General features: G+C 45.5%; 1 protein-coding gene across 14 annotated transcripts in view; it reads left to right on the top strand.

Annotated features, from left to right (window-relative positions):
• Nucleotides 1–15,074, top strand: part of EPB41 (erythrocyte membrane protein band 4.1) — a 698,787-nt gene that overhangs the window by 434,868 nt on the left and 248,845 nt on the right. For all 14 annotated transcript variants that reach the window (XM_069224160.1, XM_069224170.1, XM_069224159.1 and 11 more), the window contains one exon: nt 811–908. In XM_069224160.1, the coding sequence (XP_069080261.1) occupies nt 811–908 (98 nt within the window). The remainder of the gene's footprint in view (nt 1–810; nt 909–15,074) is intronic.

The raw sequence follows: 15,074 nt of genomic DNA on the forward strand, positions 1-15,074 counted from the left end.
TATAGTTTGCTGTGGTGGGCTATAAGACTGTAATAAATATTTCACTTCGTCTTCGCTCAAATAAATTGCCTACAGCACCATGAAAAGTACCTTTGAGCTGGCTGAGAATATATCATTAGTAGGGCTCCAGTTTTATGTTATTAGTTTTTTGACAACTTTGTCTTTTATCTCTACTAACTTAATTTCTGCTCAGTGTACCTTTTAAGCCACATTTATTGTGTTTTGTGAAAAATAAAACTACGACTGGAATATTCTCACACTTACGTAATTGATATGTCACTTTTAAATGCTTGATGGGATGTGTCACTAAGTAGCAATATATTATATAATATACACTACAACTGTACACTAATATGAAAATGCTATGAATGCAGGTGGTACAAACACATGCACGTATGCCGCTCTTTAAGCTTCGTAAGGAAGTATTATGCCTTGTTAAGTCCTCCTACTGCCAGTCTTCTTAGCTATTGGCCTGTCAGTCACAATTATTGGCTTTTGGAATGACTGAAGAGACGTATTTTCTTTTTTCCTTATTTCAAATTAAATGCAACAAGGGATCTAGATGGGTTTCTATCACTATTTATGTGTAAAGCTCTGTAAAAATGGACACCTACTTTAAATGGTTGAGACTTGTTTCCATTTGAGTGGTGAAAGGTCAGGTACTTTAAAATTCTCCAGTGTCCCTTCTCCAGTATTCTGATGGATGATAAAACAATGTGTTGTTACCATTTCAGTAGAGGATTTAAACCATATACCACTAAGCATCCCTTGTCAGCAGTATAACTACTGATTTTTTTTTTTCTTTTGTAGCAGGAGCAGTATGAAAGTACAATCGGATTTAAACTACCCAGTTACAAGGCAGCAAAGAAGTTATGGAAGGTCTGTGTCGAACATCACACCTTTTTCAGGTAAATGTTTAATACTTAAGCTTTTGAATTCATATGATATGTAGATGTGACACAAAATGATTCAGGTGAGGCTTATGGGAACGGTTAACTGTGCAGTCAAGAGAATGATTAATCTTCCCTCCAGGATGGCCCTGCCACGGAATCCTTACACTTTCATGGAGAAGTTTGGTCCAGTTCCCTGCTAGCCACACTTTGGGGGGGAAAAATCAGTTGACCGGCTCCATTTGTCCCAGCATTCTTATCTTCACACTCTGCCTCAAAATTGAACCAGAATAGCTTTCCACTGGCCCTTTGAGACCGATTCTGAAATCTGAAGAATATGGAGCCCCACATGGCAAGCCTTTTTAGTGTGCACTTAGTGAAGCTCAGCAAACCAGTGAGAGGCAGGATCCCACAATTCTTGATAGGTTGGCAGGCATATCTTTGCACAGGTGTATTCTGCAAAGTTGTTCCAAAGGGTGGAGCTCTACGCTTTTTTCCACTTTGCCACACTTTCCATCGTCCCCTCAGCGACTGACAGAGGGCCACTGACAGAAAGCCATCTCTCTGTTTTGGGATGAGAAGTGCAAGTTTATTTGGCCAAAGAGGCTATCTGGAGGGTACCTGCACAAGAAGTAGAATGTGGTTGTTATTCCCAGTACTTTCTGGTGCCCAAAATGAATCATGCCATAAATCCTGTTTTAGGCCTGCACCTTCTCATCGCCTTCCACCAGAAGGAGAAATTCAAAATGCTTACATTGGCTCAGGTCGTCTGTCTTCAACCCGGAAGACTGGATGGTGACTTTAGAACCTGAAGGATGCCTATTTCCAAATGGCCAACCTGCAGGCCCATCAGCTCTGCAGTTCATGATGTAAAAAAAGCATTTTTAGTTTGCTGTGCTCCTCTTTGGGCGCATCAGTGCCCCTCGTGTTTGTGTATTAAAAAAAGTGATGGTAGTGGTGGCAGCACACCTCTGGAGGTTAGGGGTGCTGGTCTTCCCCTATCTTGACGACTGGCTTTTGAAGAGGTGCGCGTCCCAAGGAGTCATCAACTGCCTCCAGACTGCAGCAAACCTCCTGTCATTTTTGAGGTCCACTATCAGCGTGCCGAAGTCAGAACTGACTCTTTCTCAGATACTCCCTTTCATCTGTGTTATTTGGGATACTTCAGTTTCTTGCCTTTTCTGCCAGGAGCCACATGCAGTCTTTGCAGTGGGATCTATAGTTTCTGTGGACTCAAAATCAAGGGGATGAACGCTCAGTGTTTGCTGTTCTGTTCGTTGGAATTGCCAAGGCGCTTCTCAGTGCACCTTAAGAGAAACTTTGTAAACCTATATGCCTTTCTGCCAATACTACTCCTGCCCTGAGTTGTCAAGAAGATCAGGACTGACTGTGCCCATGTCATTCTAGTGGCTGTGTATTGGGCACAGAGAGTATGAATTTCCAGGACTCCTGCGCTTGATCAGGATGCTCCTCCAGAAGGACCTGCTGTCGCAGCAACAGGGTGGGCTTCTGCACCCAGGCCTTCGCAATCTCCATCTTCATGCTTGGAGATTAAGCAGCGACAGTTGATCACCTTTGACCTTCTTCCTCAGGTGGTTGATGTAATCTTGGCAGCCATGTGTCACTCGACAAAAACTGAATTGATAGCACCAAAATGTAGCTCGATGCAGCACTCAGAAGATAAACCCCCTGTAGACAAGGTTATTTGATGGGGATTTGACTCATCTCTAATCCGGCAAGGTTTTGCTCCGGACACATTTAACTGGTACCTTTTTTTTTTTTTTTTTTTTTTTGGTGGCTGTTGGACCTACCCTCATTGTTTAATTCTCCAGTTGTTATGCACTCTTTATCTGATAGAGACTTCTAGTTGCAGATTCCTTACCATAGAATTTCCCCCATGTATCAGTCTAGATCTGGATATTTTATTTCAAACGCTACCTGTGTGCGCCATTGGGTGGCGTTGGTCGGCTCTGCATCCAGCGTAGTGCGCACCGGATAGGATGTTGCAGGACCTATATAGACGCCACCCTGCCACAGTGACTTCAGTTCTTTTCTTTCTGCGCCAGCCCGTGCTGATCCGAAGAAGAGCTACCAATCGGGCACTTTTTGACAGGTCTTTTTCAAATTTTTGTCAAAGATTTTTGAGTGTCCACACACCTTGTGTGTTGAGATGTCATCACGTAAGGCCGGATTCAAGCCTTGCGAATCCTGTCATCGGGCGATGTCCATGATGGATCCACACCCGTGTGCTTGTGGTGTCTGGAGTTTGACCAAGACCCGAAGTCGTGCTCCGAGTGCCAGACCATGAATCCGAAAGCTTTGAGGGAGCAGTCCCTACAGCTCCATGCGGCCCAGCGCTCGGTTCCACATCACTCCTGATTTCAGTCGAGTGGAAGGTCTCGAGAACAGTCACGGAGCCCCCATTCATTGTTGTCCCACTCCAGATCCTCAGGATGGTCAGGTAAGTCGAGGCACAAGAAGAAACCAAAGAAGAACAAGCATTCTTCAACTTCACCCCATCCGTCGGCCAATGAGATGAGCTAAAAGGAGCATTGTCTTTCCAGGCCTCTGTACACAGAGCCTGCGCCTGGGGCAGCTCAGCGCCTTCCTGAGTTTCTGGGAGCAGGAGTGACCCCTGTTCAACTCCATGCGCCTCATATTTGGACTCACTAGACAGATCGGTTGCATCAACAGTGGCCTAGAAGCACCACGCTTGGTTGAGGACGTCTGGCTTTTTGGGGGTTGTCCAATCCACCCTTATGGGCATGCCCTTTGATAGCACCTGTCTCTTCGGAGACAAAGCAGACTCTGCGCTCGAGTATTTTAAGGAGCCCCTGGCGACAGGCAGGTCCTTGGGCCTCACAGTTGCCCCTCGCCATCCTCAGTCTGCTTTCGCCTTTTTTGTGGCTACGGAAGGGGCACCCAACCACGTCCGTTCCACTCCAGTCACCGTGCGGCCATGGTGCCCAGCCTCTGCATGGCAAGAGGACATGGGATTCAACATCGTGGACCAGAGAGCCAGTGGTCTAGCAAGTCTATTGCCCTCCCTTCTCCTCCCGCTCCCAGCAGCCTACAAACCTTCCTAGTCTGACGCTTCCCCACCAAGGACCAGTCCTCCGCAGGATTCACCATCACCTGCCTCGCTGGCAGTCCATCACGTCAAACAGGTGGGTTTGCATATAGCTCAAAGGAGCTACTCCCACCCCTTTGAGTCTACCCCCCATCCATTCCACCATCCGGCGATCAGATGTTGGAGGATCACCTGGCACTTCTCTGCTAAGAGGTTATAGCTCTCTTGGCCAAGGGAGCCATAGAAAGGGTACCTGTGCCAAAGTAGGTTGTGGTTGTTATTCCCACTACTTTCTGGTGTCTAAAAGAAATAGGGCCTCCCCCTATCCTAGACCTTCGGTCCCCCCAATCTCATCCTCAAGAAAGAGAAGTGCAAAATGCTCTATCTGCCCTGGACCCAGGAGACTGGATGGTAGCATTGGACTTACAGGATGCCTATTTCCATATTCCCTTCCAGGCAGCTACAGACGTTACTTGCGGTTCACAGTAGGCTACGAGCACTTTCAGTTCAAAGTTCTCCCCTTCGGCCTTACCAGCGCCCGCAGGTGTTCACCAAGGTGATGGCAATGGTCGCAGCTCATCTGCGCAGGTCAGAGGTTTTAGTCTTCCCCTACCTCAACGACTGGCTTTAGAAGGTGGGTTTGCCCGAGGCTGTCATCTCCCACCTCCAGAGTATGGCGAACCTCCTGCATTTGCTGGGGTTCACTATAAACGTGACGAAGTCACAACTGACTCCCTCTCAGGTGCTCCCTTTAATCGGCGCTCTTCCGGACACAGTGCAGTTTTGGGCTTATCCTCCCAAGTGGTAGGTCCAGGATATTCAGGCTATAATACCGATGTTTAAGCCACTATCCTGGATTTCTGTGAGAATGACTCTGAGGCTGCTGGAACTCATTGCCTCCTGCATCCTTCTGGTGACACATGCCAGATGGCAAATGCGGGCTCTGTAGTGGGACCTGAAGTTCCAGTAGGCACAGCATTGGGGGGTTCTCTCCGACATGGTCCAGATCTAGGAGGGAACTGCGCAAGATCTGCAGTGGTAGCTTATGAACCACGATTGGGTCAGAGAGAGATCCCTCTCCCTTCCCCAACAACATCTGACAGTAGTGACAGATTCATCACTCCTGGGATGGGGCGGCTACATGGGGGAGGCAGAGACCAGAGACGTCTGGTCTCTGGCATAGTCCCAGCTACACATTAGTGTTTTGGAGCTCAGGGCGAACAGACTGGCATTGAAAGCATTCCTTCCCTGTCTCAAAGGTAATGTAGTGCAGGCATTCACAGAGAACACCGCCTCTATGTGGCACTGCAACAAGCAGGGCTAGGTGGGGTCATGTACCTTTTGTCAGGAGGCTCTACGACTATAGACATGACTAGAACATCAGGGCATTTCCCTGTTGGTTCAACACCTCGTGGGATCTCTGAACGCCAGAGCAAAATAACTAAGCCAACAATACCTGGCCGATCACAAATGGCGTCTCCATCCAGAGGTGGCGCATGGTCTCTTTCAACAGTGGGGATAGCCTTGGTTAGATCTGTTCGCCTCTGCAGAGAATGTGCAATGTCAGCAGTTTTGTGCATTAGAATTTCCAAGGTGGCACTCGCTTACCAATGAATTTCGTCTTGAGTGGAGCTCGGGCCTCCTGTAGGCCTTTCCACCAATACCACTTTTGCCCAGAGTTCTCAAGAAGATCAAGAACGACCGGGCCTAAGTAATCCTTGTGACTCTGGTCTGGGAACAAAGATCCTGGTATCCTGAGCTATTGAGCATGGCCATCGATCCTCCGATCAGACTGCCCCTTCGGGGGAATCTTCTGTCGCAGCAGCAGGGGAGGGTTCTCCTCCTGAACCTGTCCAGTCTCCAACTCTTTGCGCGGAGATTTAGCGGCGGCAGTTGACAGCTTTCAACCTTCCATCCTAAGTATGTAATATTATCTTGCCAGCCAGGCGTCCCTCCACCAAAACTGTATACACCTGTTGTTGGCATAAATGTATGGCATAGAGCACAGACAAGTCTGTTGACCCCCTGTTTCTGAGGTACTGTTGTTTACTCTTTCTTTGTCCCAGTAGGACTATGCTTTGGGAACCCTCAAAGGTTATTTGTCTGCTGTCTCTGCATTTCTGAGATTACCTGACCAACCTTTCTTTAAGTTTCCTATTGTTAGTAGGTTTCTAAATGGTCTTACCCACATGTTTCCTCCATTACCATTCATCATGGCCCAATGGGATTTGAATTTGGTTCTGACATTGCTCATTCGTGTGCCTTGTGAGCCTCTTCACAATTGTCCTCTCAGGCTTCTAACAATGGCCTTGTGGCCATTACATTTGCCCGCAGGGTGAGTGAGCTGCAGGCAGTGAAATCTAAGCCACTCCACCTTTCCATCTATCCTCACAAATTGGTGCTTTGCACCACAGCTTCCTTTTTGCTAAAAGTGGTCACGCCCTTTCATGTAGGTCAATTCATCACCTTGGCTACTTTTTACAGACCCCCACATGCTTCTATGGAAGATGAGAGACACCACCGCCTGGACCCAAAAACTGCATTGGCGTTCTACCTTGATAGTACCAAAGAGTTCTGGGTGGATGATCAACTCTTTTTTGGGTATGTGGGTGCGAAGAAAGGTCAGGCAGTGCAGAAGAGAATCATGTCTAAATGGGTCGTTCTCTGTATTATAATGTGCTACGCATTGGCTAAAAAGCAACCCCCAGAGGATTTGGGCACTCATTCTATCAGAGCGACAGTTGCAACTACTGCGTTTCAGTCCTGGATGTCTGTCAGGCGGCAACATGGGCATCTTTGCACCAAACACTACTGCCTGGTCAGTCCGGTCCAAAGAGACAGGTACTTTGCCCATTTGGTCTTGCAGGACTTTCTAATGTGATCTTGGTTCGCAGACCCTCCTCCGGGGTATATATTCTAAGGTAAGGACTAGAAGTCTCTGTCAGAAGAACAAGTTACTTATGTTCATTAATGCCTTACCCTTACTGACCCACCCATTCTCCCAGCTCTGCAAACTGATTTCTAGGGACAGGGACTTCCATTTCAAGGCCCTAGTTTTGATGCACCATTGGTCAGTGTCTTTTATGGCTTTGCACTTGTGGCGTGAAAATTGTGAAAAGAAACTGCAACTAGAATATGTCTCTACCAGATAAGGTGTTACCAAAGGTAAGTAACTTGTTTGAAAGGTTTACATTCACGTCAGTTTGCATGTGGGGCTCTGTGTCTGGGGAGGGGGAGAAGATGCACATGGAAGTAACTGACGTCGGCACGCAGAAGTGGCGCTTACATAGGCTCTGTACATCATTTCCAGAACAAAACAGCAGAGCAGGTGCAGCACCATCTACTGGGCGCAGAGATACTGCTGAAAAGTTTCTGGATCCAGTGTGATGCCTGGGGAATATTCAAAAGATGAGTAAATAGACTACTCAAAAAAAAGGGAGGGATCAGGAGGAATTATGGTCCAGTGTATATCCTCCTAGTGGAAACATCAAAACATACTTGATACACTGTTCCAACCATGCAAAACAGAAAATAGTGACCGGGGTCCTAAATTCTAGGAGCAGGAGGCCTCACACACCCATAGGGTGTCATGCTTCATCATTGGCACTGCTCCTCGTCAGACCGGCGCTGCAATTTCTGACGGGCACCACCCCTGGTGGGGGGGCTCTTTGCCGGAGATCTTTTTATATGGTGGTGCCGTGACCCCAAAGGTGACTGAAGTGTCAACGGAGATCAGAAGAGAAAGTGGTTTAAAATTGACTCTCAAAACCGCCACTGAGACAGTAGTTTTTATTAGACCAGATGGATGGTCAGGGCCAAGGTTAAAAAATAAAGTCAGAAGAGTGAATAAAGAAATTAAGATCAATCACTCTATAGCGAAAAATATATCAAAGAGAGGAGTCTGGGGATTCTCCAAAGCCTACCCTCTCATGGGTCAACATGTTTCGCATCCTGGTGGTCCAAACGGATCCAGTGATGCTTCATCAGGACCTTATGTGACTATGTGTATCTCCTGAATGATAAGGGCCACATATATTTCCAAACAAGGTATACAAGTTACTATAGGCCAGAAAATACCTGGGGGGAGTAACAATCACTTACATGAATATGGAACCAATAATTCCTAGCTCGTGCCCTGCAAAAAGAAGTACACAGGTTAGACCAAGGTAAGGGCGAGTCATGACTTATGTGTATCGTGGGAAAAGAAGGCGACCGTGCTGTACAGTGAAAGTGTTAACTCGTGAACAACACACATGCATATGCTTGTAGTACAAGCTTACCGTCCTAAAATTGAAGACAAGCATCCTAGGAATACACAGACAAATGGTCCAGTGCTAAATGACGTCTAAAAGGGAGATATGGAACAGTAAAAAATCAAATGAAAGGTAAAGTACCCAATTAGAAATCAGGTGCCTCATGTGCATAGTAACGTAGAGGTCTAAAGTGTAATAATAGTAGGTTCTTATTTGGAACCAGCACAGAGACCATGGTGATACAATCGTGACTAGTACGACAATGAATACTGTGTCACAGTAAAATAGCTGATAAACAGTAATGAGGGACAAGAAGTCCCTAGAGATCAATGTAAATAGCAGAAAAAAACATTACAGAAACAGGTTCTGCACTAGTGAAAAGGCTGAACAGTAGGGAGAACAAAAAGCGGTACAAAAAGCTGCGTAAATGTAAGGGTATGCAAATAGTCAAGTACTAAGTGCCGTACCCTGTAGGGAATCAAAATTAAGACGGGGTATCTCCTAGGTAGATACACTATCTCGTAGTCATTGATCACCAGGCAAAAGGTATAACAACATAGAGTGCCGGCGGGTAAAGTATAAATGTTGCCTCTAGTTGGGAGAACAACGAATAGGCATGTCAAGCCGAGTCTCGGGAAAGAAAACGGGGCTCGGAATTTAAAAGGGGAGAGCGGCATAGCATCTACTTGTCAGAGCTGCTCTGGCCAGGCGGCAACCTAACCCGGTCCAAGGTTCCTGAAGTGTAAAGGAACCCGGGCCGGGACGCTGATAAGCTCAACATGCCGGAAACCGAGGATTAGTATTTCCGGTATGGGGCAAGGTCAGGCAGTCAGGCAACGCACGTGCGTTGGTCTGAAAATGCCTGACAGAGAGAAAAGACTCCAAATGGGGTCCCGGGACAAAAAAGAAAAAATAAGGACACGGACTCGTGAAATAAATGATGGCACTCGGAAGGGAGGTGGTGCCATGGGTCCAAACAATAGATCATTAGTCAAAAAAACAAAAAATAAATAATATAAAAAAATAGGAAAATAGCCAAATGGTCACTCCAAGCTAAATTCGGATCAAGAGACTAGGACAAGGGGTAATAAAGGTCCAAAGTCAAAAAAGATAAACTAGTGGAAATCAGCAGTAGTAACTACACCGGTCTAAAGGTACAGAGGTGAATTATTTGGATAGACAATTCCAAGGAATGTCATCATTCAAGCCATTAACATGAGTGCGTAACTTAAACACCCATCGTTGTTCTAACTCAAAAAGAGAGTTAGGTGTGTTGCGTGAGTCAATTTGCAGTACTACCCACCACATATTGTCAGATCTATGTCTCCTGTCAAGAAAGTGTAGGGCCAGTTTGGTCGTGGCACGACCACATCTGATGTTGCTGCATTAATTCTAAGTTTCACTGCTCTTGTGGTCATACCTATATATTGTAAATTACAGGGACAAGTAATCATGTAAACACAATTCTTTGTGTTACAATTTGTGTGTTTGACTAGATGCCAAAGGCCTGTGGAATCAAATTCGATGGATTTTAATCGTTTGGTGAGGGTGCATACATTACAGGTGCCACACGGGATGTGCCCGGCCACAGGTGGGATACCCCATAGCGTTTGTGAATAGGGGGGTGATTGAATGGGGCGGGGCCTGGTATGGACGAGTAAATCTTTAACATTAGTGGTGCGTTTAAAGGCAAACAAAGGTTTTGGAATCTGTGCACCACCACTACATAGAATAGACCATCTCTTATTCACAACTTGATGGCGTTGGAGAGAGGAATGAAGGTTGATGCACACGTGAGTTTTGGGTCTAGGTCCTGTGAAGTAGTAGATAGTAAATTGTCTCTACTGCAGGGCTTGGCCCGTTTGTAGGCTGTCCTCACCACCTTGTCTGGATAGTGGCGATTACAAAGTTTGTTGGTCAGGTCATTAGCTTGGGAATTAAACATACGTGTAGTACTGCAGTTCCGTCGTAGTCGGAGGAACTGGCCGTAGGGAAGGTTGTCTCTCAGTGCCTTGGGATGGTGACTCTCATACATGAGGAGACTATTGCGGTCTGTAGTTTTATGGTAAGTATGAGTATATAATTTCCCACCCTCTATGCAGATCATGAGGTCCAGAAAAGGTATCTCTGTTTCAGAGACAGAGGATGTAAATTTCAAAAAGGGGTTCAATGTATTAATCCAGGTAGTGAAAGCTTGTACCTCCGACAGGGCACCTTGCCACACGATCAAGATGTCGTCAATATACCTGCGCCAGAGTTTAATGTTGGTATGAAAGGGGTTAGTGTCAGGGAGTATGAACCTTGATTCAAAGTCAAACATATACAGACACGCAAGACTCGGGGCGAAGGTGCTACCCATCGATGTGCCGCGAGTCTGATGAAAAAGGAGATCCTCGAACTGGAAGGCTAGAGATGCGCAGTGCATGATGAAATGTATAGGAGAAGTAAGTGTCTGATCAGCCGAGTGAAGGGCAGTTTCCACAACTTCCAAAGTAGCCTCTTGTGGGATATTCGTGTATAGGGCTTCAACATCAAGAGTGATAAGGGCATGAACTTCAGTAGTTGAGTTGATGGTTGCAATCAGGTTGAGGACGTCTTTGGTGTCCTTCAGATAGGTGGAAGATGTCTGGACAATCGGTTGTAAGAATTTGTCACAAAAGGTGGAAAGGGGTTCCAGGACGGACCCTATGCCGGAGACTATAGGGCGTCCCGGTGGAGGTATCTTGCCCTTGTGAATTTTGGGGAGGCAGTAGAAGTAGGGGATACGCGGGCTCGTAGTATCCAGAAAAGCAGCCTCATTGCGTGAGATCCAGGTGTTTCCTAAGGCTTCCTCAATCATGCCTCGTATTTCGGTTTGCAATCTCCTCGTTGGGTCAGTGTTAATCTGCGCGTAGTAGGTCGAATCCCCCAGTAGACGCAGGCATTCCTGTCTGTAATCGGAGGAATTGATTATGACCGTGGCTCCCCCTTTATCCACAGGTAAATAGACTAGACTAGATCGTCTCTACCAGGGTCCTTGTTGCCCTTTCAAGTGTGGATGTGTGCTTTTTTTGTTACAGGATCGTAGGTCCATCACCATTCTCACTCATGGTTGTTCCCCTTGGCTTTGATTCTTCTAATCAGTGCACAGCAAAGTCATAGCTATTGTCATCATGAACCTGAGAATGCTTGGCACTAGGGCTTCTAATCTTGGCCCGCTTGGGTTTTGAAAACTTCAGTCGTCACGACTGCAGGGACCACTGGTCCCTGCAGAAGAGACTAATGACTGGGTGGTCCCATAGAGAATTTTGATGAAATCCGAATTACAGTCCATTCCAAGAGAAAGGTTTATTCTAGTGGAGCTTAACAGGGCTGCAAAATGCATTGTGATACAAATGGAAGATGTGTGCTGTACAAGTAACCAAAATATATTTCCTCCAGAGAAAATACATAATTCCTTGTCCTGACGTATCTATTAATGCTTGAAAATGCTGTGTTTGCTAGTACTTTGTAACTAAATACAAAATGGTTTAAAACACTCACTTAAACTTCCTTTAGTGGTGGTACTTCATCTAACGATCCTTCTTTTAGACACTTTGAAATTCAAACAGTTTTAAAAGGAAATCTCGTTTGTTGTCTAGCTAATACTCCTACTTAGTTGTAGTTCGTCTGTATACTTAATGGCCTCTTCAAATAGAGGAGATACTTTTAAGAGCTTTTCTGAGCTGCATTAATAAGGCTCTCTCTGAGAAGCTGGGATATTTCCTGGTCAAAATGTAATAGTCTTCAGCCACAGTGGTAAGCTACTCTCTTCTTGATTGCACTTCTGGGTAGTTTCAGCCTGCCCAAATCATTGTCCTCTTGTCACATCACAAGCACTTCTTTGAGGTTGAAGTCGAATATTAAGCACAAATGTGCCACCTCTTACTCACTCAGTTTAGAAAGTTAACTATTCCACAGGTTTGTATTTATCAGAGTTACATACTCATGTCTCGCTTTTCTCCAGTTCTGCCCAGGACAACTTTCTCTCATTATCTTCAGTTTTAAGCATGGAGGTGCCAGTGCTTCAAAATGCATCACCGGACGTGAAGTGCCAAGGAGGGTTAACAAAATAAAACCTGCACTGTATATATCCTTCAGATGGCCAGGATAGATGTAAAGTTCTGCTTCTTTTTATCTTGTTGATACAAAAAAATCCAGAGGGCAAGATTGGGATGCACACCAAGAAAGCTAAAAAAAAAAATATTAAGATCTTGCCTTTGCTAGACAATGTCACTGCATGATGACTGGGTTTTACTATTCTATGTGGGATGAGATGCTTAAACATGTGCAACATTATGTTAAAGAGGCGCCCCACCCATTGCTGAAAAGGGAAATGAGGCTGATGAACATCAAGTAGCCATGATTAATAATCTACATAGTTCAAACAGCGAGTGTTCACATGAAGCCATGTTTGCCTGTGGTGCGCTAGGTTTAGTCAAGACAGGCAAACTGACTAGAGGAATTTCTTTTACGTCTGTTGATAACATTCAGATTTGCACAGAGGCATTCCATTGCATGACTTTCTAGTTAAGAATCATCCCGCTACTCGGAGAAGAGTGTCCAGTGTATACAATGATTGGACATTAGAGATTCGGGCATCCTTTGTTTCTTAGCATTTATTAAAGGTTTTAGATAAATGTATTCCAGTTTCCAAAGCTGATGGAATTCCGCTGTGGACACTAAAGTAGTATTGCGGATGTTAGGACTGGATTAATCCTGCTATCTGGTAATGGTATTTTTTGTAAAGACTGACCGTCACGATGGTATGCTATCCTGGCACTATCTTCCTAAGAGATATGAACGTGAGACAACTGGCTACAGGAATTCTATAAGCCAGACTGTAATCAGATCTGAAAACATTACCATGTGTACTGTGTTTTGTAAGGAGATATCAAAATTATTAGCAGTGTGTAATGTCAGTGCTATATAACAATTTACACAGATTGGATTCCAGCGAACTGGTATGTGTTAAACAGTACCTTACTATATGTGTAGAGTAACCACAGAAGAGGTGTGAAATGGATAATAACTCTTGTAGAGAACCACTAGCGTGAATATCTGGATTCTGGTTGGTAACCCTGAACTTGTAGGACTCAAATACTAGTACTGCAGTTTAGTGGTACTACCTGCAGTTTGTAGTGGTGTCAGAACATTTCCATTTTGCTATGCTTCCATTTGTCCTTCCCTCAGCCGCTCACAAAAGGGATGGCTGTAGTCACTGCTAATCTTTGGAAGTCAGTGATTTATGTATCCCCCTTCCTTTGATAATTGACTGCTCACAGTAGGCTTGCTGCTGTCAGTCAAAGACCTTCCCTGGATGACGGCTTGCCTCTTAGTCTCCTCTGGGTTTTCCATCAATGAGTTGAACCCCTATTGGAGCCCAGTACAGAGGATTCACTGAATAGGAGCTATCCTGGACATGGTCGCACTGAACTGCTGCACAGAGGCACTACTTTCAGGATATGTACCTGGTGTTTTAGGCTCAGCCCTAGGTCTCAGTGAGGATGGTTTTGAATCGTCTTGGGCTCTTAGTCTCATGCATCCTTCTCTTCGTCAGATGCCACTTGCAGAATCGGCAATGAATTGCCTACTTGATTCTTCCCAGATCTCTCAAGAGATGGCTCATAACCTCATGTGGTGGCATACGAGTGCCATCCTTACAATTGGCAGGCCACACTCTTTCCCACTCAGATGTCACAGTTGTAACAGATGCATTGTTACGGGTTTGGAGAGGCCATTTAGGGGAAGTATAGAACCGGGACGTCTTTTCCAAAGCAGAGAGTCATCAACCTTTCAGAGATTTGGGTGATCCAGCTTACCCAGAAAGCCTTCCTACCAACCAACTTGGGAAGGTTCCTATCACTCCTAACGGGCAATTCAACAATCATGCGATACTGCAACAATCAAGGTAGGAGGATCCTTTATATGAGAGGCTGCACGTCTTTTGGGCAGACTGGAAGAGGCATCTGCTGGCTGACCAGGAGTACTATTCTCATCATAGGGGTACAGAGTTTCTTTGGCGAGTTGGACATGTTCTGGCTAGAACAGTTAGCCTGCGTCTAGCCCTCAGTATCAAAGCTTCTGCACATTGGTGTTTTCTCCATAAAGGTAATTGGGAAACCAAGTCCATATGCAATGGAACATGCGTCTTCTATATATGCTCCCACAACTATCTCTGTTGCCACAATTAAGGTGCCTAAGTGGCCACGGGTATGCTCAGACATGAGTCCCTTGCCCACGTTGCCACAGGTTCCAAGCTGTCCTATAATGACAAGGTCTAACAAGGCTAAAATTTGTCTTGAACTTCTTGCGTTCCGTTCTGGACTGGTCTTGCCTAGCAGTTTGTAATGGACTGTTCCTACGAGGAGCAGTGTCAGTACTAATTTGCAGAAGGCAAGCCCCTCATGAGACTGGTGCAGTGGGAGAAAACCTATGGATTGGAATGCTACAGAGAACAATTGCTTCTAGTCAAGACTATTTGCACGCATTCATTCCATAACCTTTTGTTTGTTTGAAAGTGAGGGCAGACCATTTCCAAGTTATCTTAATAGCCACAGACAGGACCAGAAGAGTGTGATACACAGAACACCGAGACTGAGCATATACTCTCCGATCCAGCCACCTTCTTCAGGAGACCTCCTGTCTCAGTAACAGGGAAGGGTAATACTCCTGAATATCTCCACACCTACATCTCCATTGGTGGAAATAGAGTGGCAGCAATTAAATGTTTTGACTTGCCGCCAGACTTGGCTGATATCATTCTTGCAGCCAGATGCCTCTTCACGAGATTCATCTACACCAAGTGCTTGGAAAAAAGTGTCCCTTGGTATCATGTCTGTC

Source organism: Pleurodeles waltl, chromosome 3_1, assembly GCF_031143425.1.
Source record: "Pleurodeles waltl isolate 20211129_DDA chromosome 3_1, aPleWal1.hap1.20221129, whole genome shotgun sequence".
NCBI classification, from domain to species: domain Eukaryota; kingdom Metazoa; phylum Chordata; class Amphibia; order Caudata; family Salamandridae; genus Pleurodeles; species Pleurodeles waltl.